The sequence below is a fragment of the Apaloderma vittatum genome, unplaced genomic scaffold (genome assembly GCF_000703405.1).
Source record: "Apaloderma vittatum isolate BGI_N311 unplaced genomic scaffold, ASM70340v1 scaffold9071, whole genome shotgun sequence".
Classification (NCBI taxonomy): Eukaryota; Metazoa; Chordata; class Aves; order Trogoniformes; family Trogonidae; genus Apaloderma; species Apaloderma vittatum.
Window position 1 is genome coordinate 87482 of NW_009697354.1, and position 20467 is coordinate 107948.

The 20467-nt window shown below is 41.4% G+C and overlaps 1 protein-coding gene across 1 annotated transcript in view; it reads left to right on the forward strand.

Annotated features, from left to right (window-relative positions):
* Positions 1–15735, forward strand: part of CARD11 (caspase recruitment domain family, member 11) — a 44217-nt gene extending 28482 nt beyond the window's left edge. The window contains exons 11-24 of the mRNA XM_009877611.1: positions 549–664; positions 1847–1950; positions 4616–4668; positions 5201–5333; positions 5911–6112; positions 6914–7040; positions 8147–8387; positions 8790–8886; positions 10415–10510; positions 11447–11579; positions 12115–12294; positions 13451–13575; positions 14442–14557; positions 15117–15735. Of these exons, the coding sequence (XP_009875913.1) occupies positions 549–664; positions 1847–1950; positions 4616–4668; positions 5201–5333; positions 5911–6112; positions 6914–7040; positions 8147–8387; positions 8790–8886; positions 10415–10510; positions 11447–11579; positions 12115–12294; positions 13451–13575; positions 14442–14557; positions 15117–15321 (1928 nt within the window). The 3' untranslated portion in view covers positions 15322–15735. The remainder of the gene's footprint in view (positions 1–548; positions 665–1846; positions 1951–4615; positions 4669–5200; positions 5334–5910; positions 6113–6913; positions 7041–8146; positions 8388–8789; positions 8887–10414; positions 10511–11446; positions 11580–12114; positions 12295–13450; positions 13576–14441; positions 14558–15116) is intronic.
* The last annotated feature ends 4732 nt before the right edge of the window (positions 15736–20467 follow it).

Consider the following 20467-nt stretch of genomic DNA (forward strand, 5'->3'; position numbering starts at 1 on the left):
TCAGCAGGATGTTTGGTATCAGATAATGTGCAACATTAGTACCAATTAGAGGTGCTGAAGAAGGGCAGGAGTCCACAGAGATGTTCACCCTGTGCTGCCTGGGGCTGCTTCTTGCTCCCTGTTGTAAATTTTTTGTTGTAAAAAAAGCATCATTCAGCGAGCCCACCTTATTGCATACTACCAGATTCAGATGATGAAGGTAAAGTATAAATTAATAAAATAATCCTTCTTTAATTTGTCAAATAATGTGCATAGATCTAATTCAAATGTAGAGGAGAGGGTCAAAATAAAAAGTTGGCAGGAGGCTGTCAGCAGTGTCGGGCATTTCTGTGCTTTGCTGGGAGGCCGGTGGGGAAGGAGAGGGAGCCAGAGGTGCACCAGCACTCCCAGAGCCTCTGTCCAGTATGAGGCAGATGCAGGGACAAGAGGAGCAGAAATGGAATGATAATCTAAGTGGTGTTGCAAATCTGCGAAAGACTCTGTATTGAAAGTCATCTGACATAATTTTCTCTGGTGTCTGTATTTTTCTCTGTCGTCGGTGAACGCAGCAGTCAGAGCACAGGATGAAGATGGGGCTGAAGCCAGCAATGGCCGCACGGACACGAGTTCCTCTAATTCTGTTTCCATCAGTAACTCCATCAGCAGCTGCGAAGTCAGCAAGATTGTAAGCAGCCTTCAGATGCCCCTTGCCTGTCTACAACTGTCTCTCCTAATGTGGTTCAGAGCATTCACAACCCAGTATTAGCACTTCACTAGCATCCCAGCTGTGATCACATTCAAGGCCTTGTCAGATGTTCCCTTAATCCTTTTACCAGCATTTTGTTAGAACCATATTATTAGCCTTTTCCGAAACCACAGAATTGGTTTATGTTTATTTAAAGATATTTCAAAGGTATTTATGACCCCTCGCTGTCTCCTTATTCCATTTCACATTTACTGTTAGAAGGAAGAGATTTTCTTTAAAAGCTGCTTTGCAGTTTATTTAAGAAAAGTTTCAGGGTTTTTTGTGTTCTCTAATGCTTTTCCTGTCTATAAGTAACAGTGAGTGAGAAAAGGGGTGCAGATCACAGCTGGAAATTTCTGCGTGCTATAGCCAAACCATTTCTTCCCTGCTTGCTGTATCCCCATAATCTCCAAAGGTAGATATTCCATTATATGTATGTGAGCACTGACACAGCAGGACAAGCAGACAGAGAGAGTGCTCTTGCAGAGTGTTAATAACAAAGAACAAAACATCTTTCTAGAACACTGTGAAAAATGCTGCCCCCAGGAAATTAAAATTATACCCAAGAATAGCTAGGAAAGAACTCCCTGCCACTCGTAATAAGCTTAGCTGGGTTAGGAATATTCTTCGCAATATCTGTTGGGTATTTAAATGACTTATGCTGTCTTCCCTCTAGTACAATTCAGAGTTTAGTTTCCAGTGAACTAGATCAATAATTTAATGTGTGGAGATCTGTATTTTAGTTCCTCACTCGTGCTATTCAGATATATATAAGTGTACATACATTACACTTTTCATTCTCTTCTTCTTATATGTCAGCTGTGCAACACGTACACCACACATCAAGGGTAAAGTCAGAATTGGTTTGTAAATCAGCCAGTCATGTGGTCACAGAACAAGGTACTGTACCAGCACACATGCTGGGCATATTGCTAGAATACTATGAATATGAATGCTCTTGTATGTAGCATTCTGTGCATCTAGAATTGCTCTTACTGTTGTGCGTGCTTCACAATGCAGAGTACAGCAAGCAAGCAGGCTAAAGCTGCTGTAAGTTAGAAATGATCGCACATCTAAGATAACCTTTCTATCACTCTTTCTTTTTTCTTTTTTTTTTTAAAGCAAACCCTGAGAAATCGCAATGACAGTATCATGTCTACCACTCCTGAGCCTCCAGGGAATGATTCGATAGTGCGACGTTGCAAAGAGGATGCCCCTCATTGCAGGTAGGTAATCTCTCATTGCAAGTGGGTAACCCCTCATTGCAAGTGAGCAGCCACTATGGTGAAATATGCGCAGAACCCGTTGTCACCAGGAGAAGGTAAAAAGGGCTGTAGATGTCCTTGTGTCTATCTCCAGTTGGAGAGCTGCTATTAGGCAGCAGGACTAACTTGCTAAACTTTTGAAGGCTGCAGTCCTTCACCCCTCCTTTTGTCCAAAACTGTCAGGAGTAGTTCAGCTGGGATGAATGGCACCATGGTACCACCGCAGCACTGACTTTTTAGTGTATATAATAAGAAAAAAATACTGAAGTGACTGGGCACTGATGCTGTTGGAAAATGTGCTCTGCCTTTGTAGACTGATATGGCTTCACTTATTTCTTCTCAGATCCATGCTGCCTGCATCGGTGTCCTTGTCCTTTGCCCTTCTCTCAAAGCCTCTCCTTCTCCTCTGTAAGCTGCCGAAATAGAGCAGAGCTGCTTGAATTTCTGTGAAAAGTTGGAGGGAAGAAGTGGAGGAGGGAGTTGGGTTAGTTGGGCTGGAGGCTCTTTATCTCAGCAGAGTGATGCGTTGCCCTCTGCCTCACCTCCTGCTGCAGCTTCCACATCAGGTCATAGCCCCTCGGAGCTCCCATGTGAGTGAAACCGGATCGGCTGGGGAATGGGAAGTTGGCGGCAAGAAGGAGACAGAGAGACCTTGCATGCCCCACAGTCCCCTGAATGGCACTGACCTCTTTTCTAAAAGGTTTCTAGCAAGGCAGTACCCAGACACTGTTTTGGTGTTGGTGTCAATAGCATCCCTAAAGGTCCCAAGCAGAAGGAGAAAAGAACAAAGCCCAAGCAAACTGATTTAGAAGAAAGCAATATATGTGGAGGGTTTATTATTAGATCTATTTTATAGACCTAATCTTTTATTAGAACTTTACTTAGATTTTTAATGCTTTTCAAAACAAACTCATCTCTGGCAGACTGCCACTTCTGCCTCTCTTTCTCTGTGTAAAGATTCGCAAGACAACTTTCCACCGAAGGCATCCTCAGCTAGTTCTGCCCTGTAATTTTCTAGGTTGCTGAGGATTTAGGCAGAGTTTATTCTACTCTCCCTTAGCTTCTCCTATACTGTCCTCCGAGCCTCTTTTTTAAAGTGTGTTGTGTTAACTCAAGGGCTGTTTTATTAATGATTTGTTTCAGGTCCTTAACTAGAAAAGCATTTGACATGCCTGAACGTTTAAATATTTGCAGGATCTTACAGAATGCAGTAAAGATTTCATGGATATTATTCACCTTGTGGACTTATTTCACTACATCTCTGACTATATCCTGTTCCATGTATTAAGGCAATGGAAACTGAGTTGTACTGAAATCCAAAAATTTTTCTCAGCTACTCTTTCCTACTGGCAAGTGGAAGGAAAAGGTACCCTGGAGCAAAGTCTGAATGTGACCTTACTTTGTTGAGCTAATAATCACTGAAGTCAAGTAGCTCAAGAGCATGCCCAAAAGTTCACTGTGGATTGCACCTTTGTAATTAGCCTGCTAAGGTTTTTTAACTTGTTTGTGAAATAATCCAAAGTAATTGCTATTTGCATGCCAACTTGCAGGTTTCACAGTTCATCTGATCTTGATTTGTGTGAAAAAAAAAGTGAGATCATAATTTAATGTAGAAAAAGGTATGTTGTTTGCCTGCTTAGGCATGGTATAAAAATAGCTGATTCTCTCCAGGCTGGCTGCAAAAATTCACCCTTCACCTGAAGCCAAATATGAGGAATATCAGCTTCACAGGAGACCTACAAATCATTCTGAATGGGAAGAACAACAAGCTGTTATTTAAACAGCTTTGCAAGCAAAGGACATGCTTTAATGAAGTCCTACTAGTGAAGCAGACAGATCACTTGCTTAGCTGAACATCCTCGCTATCCCTTTAAGAGCAAAATTTTGGGAAATTTTAACTGTTTATAAGGCCAACCAATTTAGTTGTCATTAATGGGACAGGTTGTGCCAGTGGAAGCTGGACTAGGACCAGAGCTGTGGTGTACAAGTTTCTGTGCAAAAGCTTGGTACATCTTGCCATCGTGTTACTACAGGTATCTGAGTAACCATGTGAGGGGCCATCAAGCTGTTATAAAATGCTTCAAGTACTTTAAATCAAGCAGGTAAATTACTCCTTTACTGCTGCACTTCAGTCACTTCCTTTGCATGCTGTCCATCAGTGAGCTGCTGACATTCTTGATCTATCACGAAAAAAGCCCATGCTGCAGTGTATATGCAGCAGATATTATGCGACCGTTTATCTCCGTGCTGAAGCAGGTTTAGCGTAAGTCCCATATATGAGACCATGAGTCAGCAGCTTCTCTTTGTCTTCAGCAAAATCTTCATTCCCTCACTGCTGGTAGCAGTTCTTCCTTCCAACACTTCTTGCGGCTTCACATGCTTCTCATGTTGGCTGACACATATTGTCTTCCTGCCATCTTCCTACATCTTCCTTGGGCCCACAAGTATGCTCCTTGCTTACTTTTCTGCAGCTGCACCATTGTCTCAAGCAACAGTGCTAACATCTTTCTTTTTCATGGAAAAAGAACTTGATGAGAACTGCTGAAGTTGGATGTTCGCTGAACTGGGGAGTGAACAACTGACTTTCTCTCTCTTTCATTATCTCATGCTTTGTTTTTAATTCCAGCCTAGTTGAAGAGGACAATGACAGCTTTGGATATGATGCTTTGGAGCTAGATGGTAAGCAAGAGGATATCATGTATACAGCTTAATTATGAGGTATATGTGATTAGCTCACCAGCTATAGACACTGTCAATCAACTCAAGGTCTAAATAAGATGGGACATATAGTAAGAGAAAAAATCAAGTCAGTTCATCATAACAAGAAAACCAAGGATCAACTAATGATGAGAATAAGAAACGAGTAATTCCTAGAGAACTAAGTGGGAGAAAAATCAGAGATCCTTGGAGGTATTCAAAACCCAGCTGGACAAGTCCTGAGTGATATGCTTTAGCTGACCTTTCCTTGAGAAGGGAGCTTGACTGGACAGTCTCCAGAGGTTCCTTCCAACTTGCTGTTCCGTGAATGATCCAACAGAACCAGAAAGCAAGACTGGCATTCCTTGCCACAGCCTGTGGACATAAATCATGCCTCTGCATCAGGAATTTCCTCCTTCAGCTTTGGCTAGGATCAGCCAAGTATTCATTTTCCCCCTTTCCGTCTTTGTCACTCTTAACTATGACTCATTTTCATTTTTGTTACGCTTTTCAGATGACAGTCATGACAGGCAGTCACATGGAGCTCCTTCAGTGCACTCTTCCTCTTCTTCTCACCAGTCGGAAGGCCTGGATGCCTATGACCTTGAGCACGTCAATTCCATATTTAGAAAGTTCTCTCTGGAAAGGTATTTGAGATGCCAGTTTACCTGCCTTAGACAGAGACTGAGGGGAAAGGCTACTACAGTAGAGATACTTCATTTATCTGTTATTTGCTGAAGACATAATGACAGGAATATGATGTCACAAGTTGTTATTTGTCACAAATACTTCATGATACTGTGCTAAGTCTTCACTTCTTTATGCTGGCAACAGTATAACGTGTTATTTTGGAGCCGTATCGTATTCTTTAAACCAATGAAATTCATCCTGAAATTTAAAAAACTTCAAGGCAAACTTAAGTGTTCTAGAGGCTTAAATTTATCCTTGTGATCTTGTTATCTTGCTGCCACAGGTTGTTAGGTGAGGTACTATTATACACCTGCATTACTCAGTCATGTCAGACCTTTTGAAGCTATCCACACGCTCTCCTCCAGAACTTAAGCAGTAATGAGAAGGATCTCTTTCAAAAGAGTGCTTAGATCCTAGTGCTTGATGACACCAAAAGTTTATTTATATGGCTTTCGTTTATCATGCATGCATTTAACTCTGGAGTGGTAGCTAAAAGCTGAGATAACAAACTGTTCCTTCCTTTCCTGAACACAGACCTTTTCGCCCCTCTGTCACATCTGTTGGTCGCATTAGAACCTCCTGCCATACTGTCCAGCGCGTAACACTGAACGGAGACAGTCTCAATTCAGAAATCACTCTGGTTGGGGGTAATGATAAAGGGAGCTTTATTAGCTCTGTCAAGACAGGATCACTTGCAGAGAAAGCAGGCCTTCGGGAGGGACACCAAATCCTACTGGTGAGCATAAAATAATCAAACACTGTCGGATGTCTCTCCACCTACATGCATGCACACTTGCCACAATATTTTCTTTTGTTCTTTAATCATGTATTAATGACTTATGCAGAAGAAAATCTGCTATTGACTGAAAACATGGAGGAGGAGTATTTATGGTCATCCAACACAAGTTTGCACTTCACAGTAGCTCCACAGCAGTGGAAATGATTAGAGCACCTGATATTTTCTTTAATGCTGTATTGTATAGTGCAACGCCTTTGAAAACACTTGGAATGTGATTTGCTCTCAACTTCATAATAATTTCCTGCCTGAAAGGAAGTTCATGCTACTTAGCTTAGCATGATGATTCCTAAAGCATTCTTTAGAGTGGCCTTTCTTGGAACTGGGAACATTATGAACAGGAATGAATGTGGCTGCGGTATGAATGAGAAGAAGGGCTGCACGGCTGCATGGCTGTCGCTGGCATCACATCAGCAAGAGTTCAACTGTGCTTCTGCTAAGTTGCTCGTTGGTTAGTTTTCTCTCCATCGCCAATGCTTCCAACGGAAAAAAAACCTCCACAACTTACATTCCTGTACTGCTGGGTAGCCTGGCATTGTCAAAGAGCTGCAGTTGTGTTGACTTCTAGTATTCCTAATTTGAAAGAAAAGACATTAAATAATTGGAACATATTCTGTATCCTGGTAGCAAAGTATCTGCATTGTTTAATCAGAAGAAGATTAAACAAAGCTTAAAAAATATGTATATAATTGACTCAGAGATTGAACCCGTACTGGAGAGTAATATTTCTTTTATATCCAGTTGGAGGGCTGCATCAAAGGGGAAAATCAGAGTGTTCCCTTGGATACTTGCACAAAGGAAGAAGTTCACTGGACAATTCAGAGGTGCAGTGGTCCAGTAACACTCCAGTATAAATCAAATCACGAAGGTAAGACCAAAAGTATTTCTCATCTCAAATAGTCCCAAGTCTATTATACTAACATGTCTTGATGAGAATGACAGAACCAGAATATCCTTTGTATTGGTATAAATCTGAAGCATGCCCACTGGTGTTAATTATAGCTACTCTGTGTAACTGCTCCAGCTTTTAGCTTTGTGACTGAGAACAAAAAAAAGCCCATATGCTTGTCACTACAGGGCTCTGAAGAATTTACATGGTGGGCCAATAATGACATGGCTTACTGTACATTTTTAATGTACAGTTTTCTATAATGCAGTGGGGTGAGCTGAATCATCTTTATCCAGCTGAAGTCAATTTAGCATTTACCTGATGGAGTTGCCCTGTTTATTACCTTTGTGGCTTTATCTTATCTTTAACAGGTGGAGTTCATGTGTAGTGAACAGAATTTGATGTTAATGTTCATAGCCTGCAATGATAATTTCGGGTTATAGATCAAAAAATCACATTCCAAAATCCATTTTTTTACTGGTGTATATAAATTTGTGTTATTTTTTGTTTTAAGACTGGTTAGAGAATTTCAGCTGCACAGATCACACAGGAAATGATATCTTTGATTTTCTTTGATGTTTTCAAAGGTAGCAAAGACTATCGCAATTCTTTTTGAGCACCACTTAACTGCAGATAAAGAACATTATAGATTGTGGGAGTGCCAATTAGAGCTAATAATAAAGGGAATAGCTTGTCATTAAAATTGGTGGCAGAACTCAAGCTGTACTTACAGGATAGAGCTATAGCTGTGTCTGCATCTTTGCTGAGAAGTTCTGTGTTTCGCAGGTCATGTGTGGAGTACTGAAAATGGAGTTACCTGAAAGTAGCATTATAATGAGAATATTGTCACAGATTCTGAAATCAGGAGCATGAGCTATTTCTGGATCAATGCCCCATTAGTGTCTTTAAGATGTCTTCAAGGCCCGTAACCTTGCTGTAACTAGTGTAGCTAGCACTTGGGAAGTAAAAACCATCTCTCAGGGGACCCTCAGGGATTTGTGCCCTGTGCTTCTGCCAGAGGATGCCCAGGAAAGCAGCAGTACCGAGGTCTGACCGGTGCCAATCCTGCCTCTCCTCTTCCACAGGTTATCGGAAACTGCTTTCGGAACTGGAAGAGGGGCTGATCACGTCGGGGGACTCGTTTCACATCCGCTTGAATCTGAACATCTCCAGCCAGCTGGACTGCTGTTCCCTGTCAGTGAAATGCGATGAGGTTGTTCATATTCTGGACACCATGTACCAGGGGAGGTGTGAGTGGCTCTGTGCCAGGGTTGATCCCTTCACGGACAGGGACCTGGAGACAGGGACCATTCCCAGCTACAGCAGGTGAGTGGCCACAACTGAGAGCAGTGGTTCTGTAAACAGGGAAATGTCCTTACTGCTGTAAGGAAAGAGGTATATGTCTTCATTTTTGACATAAGGCCTGGTGATGTTAAACTGTAACAGCAGCTATAAAGATTTAGAAAGGAGACTGCAGATGTTTCCTAAAAGAATAATGTGGGTTTCTCAAAAAGTATCACAGGAAAACATGCCATGCAGATTCTTTAATCTTTAACTGCACTGCAGTCCTGCTCATTATTTCGCTCCTGCATTTACCATGTGGTTCAGTCAGTCCTCACTGCTATTGTTATTTAATCTTTTCTGTAGGCACAGACCCATTGCAATACAGCTTTCTTCTGAGCTGTTTCAAAGATATCTTGATCTGTGTGATTCCATCCTTTCTTTCAGAGCCCAGCAACTTCTTTTGGTAAAGCTGCAGCGGCTGATGCACAGAGGAAGCAAAGATGAGACAGAAAGCTCATACAATACCCTCCGGGCACTCCGAGTAGGTATCTATAAACAAGGTATTTTTAATACCTGATACTCCACTGCTACTTCGTGTTCATTATGTTAATTGTACAGAAAGTCCTGTTTACACTCTAGAAGACTTTGATCGTTAGAAGCAATGGGAAACTTATGTTTGCTTTAAATAATGTTGTCCCTGGCAATGGACCTAGCTCTGTCACACTATTAACTCTTCCAGCTATGAGGGAGTACACTTTATAAGTCTACTACCTGTTTTGTGGCTTAATCCTTTTCATTCTTCTCTGCCTCTAAGCCTCTAATGCATCTTCATATCTACATGAGGAAGAAGCTGTGTCCTTGGAGTTAACAATCAAAATTATTTCTCTCCTACTGTGGACAAGCATCTAATCCATAGGGCTGTCATTGTCCCACATTAGAAAGACCTGTCTCTTCCAACCAACACGCTATGGAGAGAAGTGGGATTATCAGGTCTTCACACACAACAGCTCTGTTGATTTCTTCTTTTCCCTCAGTGAAAGTAATTTGATTTTTCTTCTTTAGACCAAATAATTCCATTTTTACATAATTAAAAAATAACTTCGTGGTGTATTAGTTACCATAAGTTATTTCTAGGGCTTGGGAGACATATGTGCTTCTAACATTTGCAGAGACACTGTAGGCAGTGCTTGTATTTGATTTCAGTCAAGGTCAAGTGTCACACATTCCTTCTGTACTCAAGGCCCCACTGATCAAAGGGACAGAGATCTCTGGCAGAGATGCTTCTGAAAGCAAAAATTTTGCATGCTATTTCTTGGTGCAGAAATTACCTCTTTCATAAGCTGTCAAGAGCAGACTCCTGTGAAGAAAAGAATCACAGAATCACAGAATGTCAGGGGCTGGAAGGGACCTCAAAAGATCATCTAGTCCAGCCCCCCTGCCAGAGCAGGATCACCTACAGTGGGGCACACAGGAACGCGTCCAGGCGGGTTTTGAATGTCTCCAGAGAAGGAGCCTCCACAACCTCCCTGGGCAGCCTGTGCCAGGGCTCTGTCACCCTCACAGTGAAAAAGTTTTTCTAATATTTTTGTGGAACCTCCTATGTTCCAACTTGTACCCATTGCCCCTTGTCCTGTCATTGGACATCACTGAAAAGAGCCTGGCTCCGTCCTCCTGACACTCCCCCTTGACGTATTTAAAAACATTAATGAGGTCACCCCTCAGCCTCCTCTTCTCCAAGCTAAAGAGACCCAGCTCCTTCAGCCTTTCCTCATAAGGGAGATGTTCCCCTCCTTCCATCATCTCTGTGGCTGCGCTGGACTCTCTCAAGCATATGTCTCTCAAGAATGTGGAGGAGCAGTAACAGAAGCGTGTTTCTCAGTGTAGGCCATGTCTGCAGTTCACTTAGAATATTGTATTTGGGCTAGGTATCCATCAGTCACTATCCCTTTTATTGAAAATATAAAATACATGCTTTGGCTTATTCTGTTTCTCAAATGCTGTGATTTAAATATATATATATATATAAAAGAGGGAGGGAAAGAAAAATCCCTGTGGTTTTTTTTTACTAGAATACATTGCAGCCAGAGGAGCCTGCCCCCCTGAATGACCCAAAAGCCAGCCCTCGCCTATCCAGAGCAAGCTTTCTTTTGGGCCAAATATTACAGGTAATAAAGTTCAAATCCTCAAAGCGATGTCTGAAGTAGTGGATCTGAATATCAGATATTCTCAGGCTATTCTAATTTCCATATAAAACCCACCTTAGGTATAGAGGTTGTATCAGGATTTATTCCTGTCAAAAAGAGGTTTGAGCTTTGAAAAAGGCAAAGGAGTTGTTTTCTAACTGCTTTTGTGACATAGGGACTTTATTTTTAAGTGCATGCTTTCCATTACGATGTAGTTTGATGAATCAAGCATGCCTGCCATCAGAGGCTGAAACGTTTGCATCATGAGGACAAATCCCTGGGGCTACACCAAATCCCGAAGTCTCTGTGAGATAAGGTCCTATCAGAAAATAGTCCTTTAATTGTAGGTCAGTGACTCTGAGCATAGCAGAGACTGTGTGGGTGAAGCAAAAGATCTTGTGAAGGAAGATGGTTGTGAAGGTTAGCAAACAGGAGAAGAAATTAGTATTTGGAGAGAGGAATAGTTGGGTAGATGAGGAATGAAAGCATGAAGCCTGTTTCTCCGTGTAAAAATGTGCCATTTGGGAGGTTTTAAGTCTCTCTGGTACAGTGAAGAGGAGGCAGACGTTTGGGTTTAACCTGGGATACCTTTGTGCAAATACTCAGAGCGAGTATGTTGCTCAGCTGTGGACACATCAGTGCTTGTACTGGTGATAACAGGGAGCTCTGCAAAGAAGAGAACATGTCGCTTAAGAGCGGAGAACAAAATAAGAAATCCCAGAGGGGGTTAACAAAGGCTCTGAATTGGATCTGTGATATTTAAAGAGCCTTTGAATTCAGTCAACAGATCCATGGAGTCTTGTCTTTGATAGACATAGGTAATTCAGATCTCATAGATAACAAGTGTGGGCTGAGGAATACATGGGAGAATAAAGAATGCAAGAAATGAGGGTCAAATCTCTTTGTTCACCTTTTCAGTTTGTCAGTAGGTCTGAAAACAAATATAAGCGTATGAATAGCAACGAGCGAGTCCGTATCGTCACTGGCTGGCCCTCTGGCCTGGCATGGACATCATCTGAAGCAAAGAAGCTGTTGCCTGATAAACTGGAAGGTATGGATATAAAATAGTAATAGCTTTTACACATATGGCACTGATACAAAGGCCTGCATAAAGGCTTACATAACAGCATGGCTGTGAAAAATGTCGTAGGTCTTTCCTATCACTGGCAGCTGTAGTCAACGGTGTGCAAAAATTCGACAGTGTTTGTGACTGAAACTGATTTTGCTAAAAGTGCTCGGGGCAGTAAACCTTCATGAGCACATGTAGGATGCTGAAACTTCCTGTTTGGTTGGCAGTTCTTCCAAGGTGCTTTCTTGCTCTTTGTCCAAAACCATTTAACTCAAAGTAAATCGAGCAAAGATCCTCCAAGCATCCTGTTAAACTATGAAACAATCTCCTGAAAGCAAAGGGCACTTGAATTATTTTGTATTAGGTTGGAAATCATACTACTGGATATATAGTAAAGACAACCTTGCAAAAGAGAAGTGAGGACTGGTGTGACTTACCATGTCATTTCTGGTTCATGTGTTTCCTGAAATACTGATGGCGAGGAGATCTGAGGATAAATGTTGTGTTCTTTATTCAGATTTGGATTCCGAAAGTGAAATCAATAAGAGGCTCAGTCTGATCCCTTATAGCTTGGTGAGACCAATCCACTGCGAGCGCAGGCGCCCTGTACTTTTCACCCCCACCATGCTTGCTAAGACCTTGGTACAGAAGCTTCTCAACTCTGGAGGTGCCCTGGAATTCAACATATGCAAGCCAGGTAATGGAATAAAAGAAGACCAAGACTGTTAACCCTCTTTGTTGGAAATACGAACGTATATATGCACACCCATATAGGCGCATGCCCACACGATAGTTGCCTGAGGTACATCAAGTCACATCAGAGTTATGTGTAGCTATAAATCCTGCTTTTTGAGAATATTTGAGATATTTGAATGTTTTTGAGACAGCCAGTGCACATGGTTATGAGATTCTGTGTCTATGAATATTATCCATGTGTATGCTGTGTGGTTGCTAGGATGCCCCTGAGAGGCTGAAATGCTGTGAGTGCTCTTTCTGTTTGCATACTGTTTGCATACTGCATATCTAGGCAATGAGAAATTTTGATTAATTTGTTTCTAGTATTTGCTATTATGAGGAATATCTTCCCTAGAGCGACTTTAGATTTCTATCTCGTCCAAGGCTGTGAAGATTGTGCATTTGATCTACGCGAAAAACTGATTTTCTTCCCTGCTAAGTATTTACTATTAAAGCAATATGCAGTACTGTGATTGCTGTAGGGCAGGATTGTATACAACACAGCATTAAACATAGCTGACATTTCATTTTTACACTAACATTGAATACCCACCACATAGTACACAATCTTACAGTTACTCAGACAGAGAAACTGAAAAGTTAAGTGTTATAATAAATATCCCCTGTCTTGCAACATAAAACAAAAGCTTTGATGTAGAGCTGCAATTCACAAGGGGGCCAGTATCACACATTGCAACCTAAGCCAAATTTTTTGAAACTTTAAACAGAAACGCTGGAACACTAAATCCTTGGTTTAGGAGCCCATAGTGAAGAGACTTTCTTTTTTTTAGCACTTCTCAGCATCCTCCACCCCTGAAATGTTACTATATAACATTAGGTGCTGGAATTGTATTTACTGTTTTAATTTAATGCCTTCATAGTGTTGTAGTAATTGCCCAAGGACTCATTGGTGCAGGATATTGCTGTGATGCTCAGCTGTGATCAGATTAGGCTTTAATTGAATTCAATGGAAGAAATGAGGCAGCTGTTAAGACAATTTATTGCTGGTCTTCATTCCCTGAACCATTCTTACATCCTACATGAAGTACTATTGGATAGTTTTCTAGGTGTTCTGTTGTTGTAATCTTGATTTTGTCCTCACACACATCTCTTTCCAGATATTGTAACGAAGGAAGAGTTCTTAAGGAAGCAAAGAACAGAGACTGTCATCTTCAGCAGAGAAAAGAATCTGAACACGTATGAATGTATTGTGCCCGCCAATATTGAGGCTGTCGCTGCCAAGGTGCTCAGAGTGCTCTGTATCCCCTTGCTGGGCTGTCTTGTCAGTCTCTCTGCAGTGCATGTTTCCTCTTGAGTAAGAGACTGACCACTTCACAGCTGCATGTGTTCTCTCTTGCCCACCTTCAATCTCAGATTTGTATTTATTCCCTCAGCTGGCCTTTATTTATGCTCTTGCTTTTCCTTTCCTTTTTTGTCCTCAGCCATATCCTTTTATATTCTCACTCGTTCCCTGTAATGACCCACATTGATGCAGCAAAATATCCTTTCATTTTCTATGCTCCATCCTTTATTCAGTTCCTTTTTATATCATAAGTATATATATATGAATGTATGAGAGAGTAAGAGATGCAAGAACCTAGAAAAAAGAAAGGATAGCCTGAAATACAGACACAGGGGTGTACAGTACAAAGATAACAATGTCAGAGACAGAGATCTTATATCAAGTAGGGTAGATTTGATGCGCAGCATGGAAAAAAGGAAAATTGAAGTAATGTTTTTTTCTCTCACAAGTAGTTGCAGTAGATGTTCTCTCTGAACAAAGAGCAAGTATGTGTGTTTGTGTATATATGTAAAACTGATATTTTATCATACTCTTCATCTTTAGATCAATTTAGATCAATTTTAGATCAACAGTTTCTGTTGTAAGCCTTTTCAGAAAGCTATTAACTCAGCTGCTATCTGACTGACCAGTTTTAAACCAGTAGGAGGAGTTTAGACTTCAAATGTATATATGATTAAAAGGTTTTAAATCAGTACAGTGGTAAGTGGAAAGCTTTTCAGCTGACCCTGTAAGGTATCAATACCTTTATCTCGAGATTCTGCAGCAATGAATGTTCCTTTGTGACACTATTATGACTTTGTTTTTAGAACAAGCATTGTCTCCTGGAAGCTGGAATAAGCTGCACAAAGGATTTAATCAAAGCCAAGATATATCCTATTGTTCTTTTTATCAGAGTCTCAGAGAAAAACATCAAGAGGTTCAGGTAATGTATCAAACCTTTTTCCGTATTTGTTATTCCATCGTATTCAGGCTATAATTCTCAAGTCCAATAATGTTCTCACTGAGAGAAATAAAGAACCTCTTCTCTTTGCCTGGTGCTTCTACATATGCACTATTTCCTCCAGTGACTCCTCTCTGAAATCTCACAACTGTGGAAAGTAGAAATTCCCCAAATCTAGCACTCTTTCACTGTCACAGATAGCAGTGAGCACTGTGGAAGGATGAGACTGCAGAATATGCGGTTTTCTCCATGCTCAGCACTCCCACAGCATTTCTTAAGGTAATGCTCGCTGGAAGAGGAAAGGTCATAAGCACTTGCACTCTCCCCACATTCAATCCTCTTCAATTGTTTCCCCATAGCAAGTATGCCCTTGGGGGCAGCATGGAGGTAAGGGGACAATAGACCTGGAGTAGCTGCATTCTCTACTGCTTTTATTGCTTGTATATAGCAATAAGAAAATAAATTCTTGATGGTACAGCTGGGACTACAGGATTAACCTAAAATGTAAGACATCTATTTTTGGTCTCCTCATGTGATACAGGAAACTATTGCCAAAACCGGAGACTGAAGATGAATTTTTACGTATGTGCCGTCTGAAGGAGAAAGAACTAGAAGCACTGCCCTGTCTGTACGCCTCTGTAGAGGCAGATGCGTGGAGCAGTATTGAAGACCTCATCCGAACAATAAAAGACAGGATTGGGGAAGAGCAACGTAAAACCGTCTGGGTAGATGAAGATCAGCTATAAAAACCAATCAGTAAAATGGAGCTCTTTGGTGATGAAAGGACATACCCAGGTGGAGCAAGGGCTTGCAGAATTCTCTGGTTAGGTGCCCAGCACTCACTCCTGTTTCACCCTTGCTGGCAGAATGCATATATGGAATGGAACTGGAGCTGTGTTGAACAGCCAATGTCTCAGATGCTGGGGATCTAGGATGTGGATCAGACCACAGCCACCACCACAACTTGTGACCCACCAGCATCTCTTAAGGGACAGCATTGATGAACTTAGGAGAAGGACAAAGATCTTGAGAGGGAGCTTGAGGTAATTTATTATGTTTAAAATATGGATGTCATTTGGCTCATCAAAAACTTCTGATGAGACCAGAGAAGTGCAATCTAAGAGGAATAAAGCATGGAGATTGGGCTAAAGGATATGGAACTGAGGCGTGCCCCACACACACCCTGAGGTGCAATTCTGAACATACTGAGTTAAGGAAGCTGAAGGCTGGGTGGTAGCAATGGCAACACTACCGCTGGTGGTCGTAGCAGTTCTTTTGCTCCATAACCATTTTAATCAGAAGAAAATAGATATTGTTCCTGGCATTAAATAAAGTGAGAGTTTTCCCTTCCTTTTTAAAGCCCAATTTTATTTAACATTTTTGCATGTTTCATTTGTAGTCCTGGCACTTACAGGAAAATAGACTCCATTGTCCCAGTGGCACACCAGATCTTTCCGGATCTGCCAGTGTTTCATTTAGTTTATCCCTACCTCTGCGTTGTATTAATTTCTACATCTCTCAATTTTTAACATTTTTTACTTATGGAAGATACCATGGTGCCTTCTCTGGACAACAGTTTTTCTGTTTCTCCACTGAAATCTCTTATTTCTCTACAACATCATCGCCTACCAACATGCCAGCTCTCAACAGGAGGGACTGTTCTGAGAAGAAGAAAAGGAGAATTTCATAAGCCAGTAATTGCTGTGAGCCACTCAGTCCTTGACCTCTCTGCCATGATTGACAGCAAGGAGGCCAGCAAGCATCCCACTGTGCTGTGGCCAAGTAGGATAATATTTTCAAAAGTGTGTACATGACTTAGAAGACCACATCCCATTTTCAAAAGCACTTAGCCAGAGAGTTTAAGTTCCACTGATAATGAGTGGGACTTAGACTCCTAAATCTCTTCAGTCTTGAAATTTTTCCTCTCTGCATTAGACACTGTATTGAGGCTGCCAGAATGATTCAGTAAAACTGACCAGATAACTGCCTTGCATAACTGCTCATCTGAAATGCAGTAGAAAATAACCTACAGATGAAGAGTTGTACATCCCATTATCCTTAGATCCTTCATTCCTTGCCATATCCATCCCTTTTAAGATGCATTTAATAATAAATTTACCTTCTATGTTCATCCCAAGTCCCCCATCTTGGTGCTTCAGGCTGGTGTGCAGCAGCTGGCAATAAAAAGACAAACAGAATCCAAGCTAAACATCTGGCCTGGTTGTCCTCACTAGATTAACTTCTGCATTGTTCTAGCAGTGAGCTTCTGATGTGGTGGGTATTTCTCAGTTGGATTGGGTCACTTCATATTGGCTTGTGTGATTGTGCTTTTCTGCGCTTCTATGCACATCATTTTTTAACTAATGGTGTCTTCTAGAAGTCATTTGTGTCACTTCACATCTAATTTCTGCTGCTGTGTTTCTCAAATTATTAATGTGTGAAAGACGAACAGCTAGCATTTCTCAGAGAATAGCTCTTTACCTGCCTAATGCCATCTGTTTGGACTCTGCAGGCAAGGGGATACTACTATTTTGCAGCCTCTGTACAAAGTACAGGCTGCATACACAGTTTGCAACTCCCTCCAGGGCAAAGAAATAGAACCAATTGGGCTATATATAGAACAAATTGGATGATTCTTCAGATCCTCTGTAGCTCAAGTAGAAATAAGGAAGAACCAGTTGGAAAAGCTAAGCCTCCTAGGAGCATTTTGTGTTCATTCCTAATGTCCTCTTAACACAACCTTGTGTAGCAGCTGCCTGTGGTTTGTTACTGCCCTTCCTGTGATAGTTCTTGAGTCCACAGCTGAGCGATGGGAGGGACTGTAAGGACATTTCTCAGCTGCTTCAGCAAAAAGTTCAGCCAGGTCAGCGTCGGATCCCTTCGGGAGCAGCCAGCTGACTGGTCACCGGACAGAACCCATAGGATGCCCACGTCCCACGGGCTGTGCCGCCGGGATCGGTAGCATCTGGTGGAATGGCTAGAACAGATGGCTAGTGGGGCGGAGGGGATGAGGTAGCTCAGCCTGCCACAATTGTTTCTGCAATGATCTTCTCTCACCACAGCTTTATTTCTGAGCCCTCTTTATACAGGCAACTGCTGTGGACGTGATTTATCTCACTTAGCTTTAGATACAGGGGAGGTTTATGCCAAAGTCTAGAGGAGGTTCCTTTTACAATGAACGGAGATACACCTGCAAAGAGCTATTTGTCTAACTTACTGCAGATGGCTATCTAAGAATGAGATGCATTGCCCTCTGAACTGTTTGGGGGCTTTTCATGAAAGAGAAAGAAACTAAGGAATTGGCCTGGCCTTTAGCATTTAGTTTTTGATCTGTAATTTAGGACAGCTAAACCACCTTATGAGAGAAAGGGAATAAGAGGTTGAGGCAGAGAACAACAAGAGATCTAATTATTTCTTGGAAACAAGAAAAGAGTGAATACATGGAACAGACTTTTCTTCTTGGTATCTGAGTACGTCTCCTGTAAATTCCCAGCTCTGCAGCTACTGTTGGGAATTTGGGGAGAGCAAAATTCTAGGATTCTGCAATTTGTCTGCTCCTGTGATGCAAAGCAGCCAGACTGCTGGACGAAGCTCACTGACAGAGCTGTGTGCCGTAGCTTGCGAAACCCTCATCTCTCTGACTCAGTGGAAAAGGACTGAAAAGTATATTCACCCCTGACTTCGGGATGTGAACATAAAGAGCAGATCTATAGCTGGAGCACAGTCCCAGAACTGCAACAGACCAAAAGGGGCTATTATCACTTACAGTAGCTGAGGAGGTGCTTCTGATCTAGGTCCAAATTCTGTGTGTCTAAACTGGAAGACATTAACCTCTGCATCTTTTGAAATATATTCAGATCCACAGGCTTGAAAAGAGGCCATGAATTTCCCCAAATGTCGGTGTTGGAATCAATGTGGATTCCAAGTCTTGAACTGGCAGATTTGATGTGTAAACTTGGAACTTGGGCTGTAGATCACTGCAGGATTTTTCATTCTGCCAAATCTCACTTGTGAGGTGTTGCTTTCGACTACCAACCACTTCCCTCCTCACATATACATTGAATACATACAAACCTGGGCTCCTCAGCACATAAACAAACATTCACCTAGGCATAGCCAGCTTCAGTTGTGATCGTATGGCTGAAAAACTGGAAGCAATGATTAAGAAAACAAAATGGGAAATGTTGGATATGTTTGTTGCAAACAGTACCACAACTGAATCAAAGCAGCCTCTCAGCCTGGTCTCATCCAAGTGTAACGATGTGACAAGTTTTATGTTGGATTATTCTTAGGGTGTTTTTATATTGTCAGACAGCACTTGATACAAGATTTGTGATCAATAACTGGACTTGCAGGTACCACTGAAATTCAGATAAATTCTCTAACTCAGCCTAACATAGAGAAAATTTCAAGCTGCAGACCCACGTTAGAAGTGGATCCAATGCTTGGACGCCAGAGTTCAGACCCAGCTGCCCGACAGAGACGTGTCTGGACGTGAGCTGTGTATGTCTGTGCAACGCGAGCAACATTTACATCAATCCATTGTAAAACCCAATCACTCAAGGATTTTAATTGAAGTCTGGGACCATTTCTGAAAAATTTATGTTTTCAGTTAAAAAAGGAGTTAACAGAAAGTGCAGGCAATTGCCTTATATTTAGTATGCTACTTTTTCTGTAAAAAGGTGTAAAGCATAGAATAATAACCAATTTCAAAATCTAATATTGTAAAAGTACTTCTTCCTTCCTTGTAAGAGCTCACAAGAGCTTGTTGAAAAAATTTCAGATGTAGATTGTTCTTTGGAAAATGTCATTGAAAAATTGGCCTAGAAAATGCAATTGGAAATTTTTTCAGTGGAATATTGTTCTGTTAGAAAATGTGTTTTCATCCAAATCAATTGTCTATGGAAATTCTAACATTTAATTTTAGTGCTTCAATAATATCGAAGCAGTCTTTTTCAGTATTTCGCATACCTTCCATCTTTTACCTAAAACAATTTTTGGGGTTTTTAATTATTTTTATATTTGAAATATTTTTAAAGTCTACTTTTAAATATTTTATTTTATTTAAACGCTTGTTGAAGAAAATTTTGCATTTGGTAGTTATATACTACACAATAATGGAAGTAGTGGCTTATAGCTATCAGATGTGGTATAATGTCTATGATCATGAGAAAAAAATCAAACTGAATCTGGCTTTGCATTTTGTTTAACTCTGCTGCTAAAATGATGTATTATATAAGTCAGTATCATGCAGTTCAGCACACTGGGGAATTGTTACAGGTAAAAATTTCATGCAAACTTTATTACACAGAATTTGATATTCCTTTGAATCAGGATTCTGGCTGGAGGCTACGCTGTCAATCGGTCTGTCTGCAGCACAGACAGCTCTGGCAGCACAATTTGCAAGGGAGTAGGAACACACACAAAGCAGACTTTTGCCTATGAACTTTAAGTGGAGATAGTTGCCAAAGCTGGAAAAATGCCTGTAAACCTGTTAGAAGTTTCTGTATTCTATTTTCATGGCCTAGAGTTCGAAAAGTCTGTGGCGAGGAGGAAGCTGGAGAGACATTGTTTGGGTAGACTGACTTCAGCGCTGAGCGTTCAGGTTGTCTGAACCCTGGAGCTGCCAGGTGCGTTACAGCCCTGCTGGGCACACAAGGCCCAGACCTTTAAGCAGCAGTTATTTTGCTCTTCCCTGGAGGCTAGAAAAGCAAGACACAGCCAGCGGGTTGGGACTTTGGGGAAAGCAACATTCTAGGATTCTGCAGTTCTTTGGAATGGGTGCTCCAAGACATTCAGCATTGATCAGCTTATACTGTGAAGCCTGTCGAGTGTGTTCCCATTCGGTGTGGTTACCATCGCCCTTGCTCTCGTTCAGTTCTGAGAACCAAA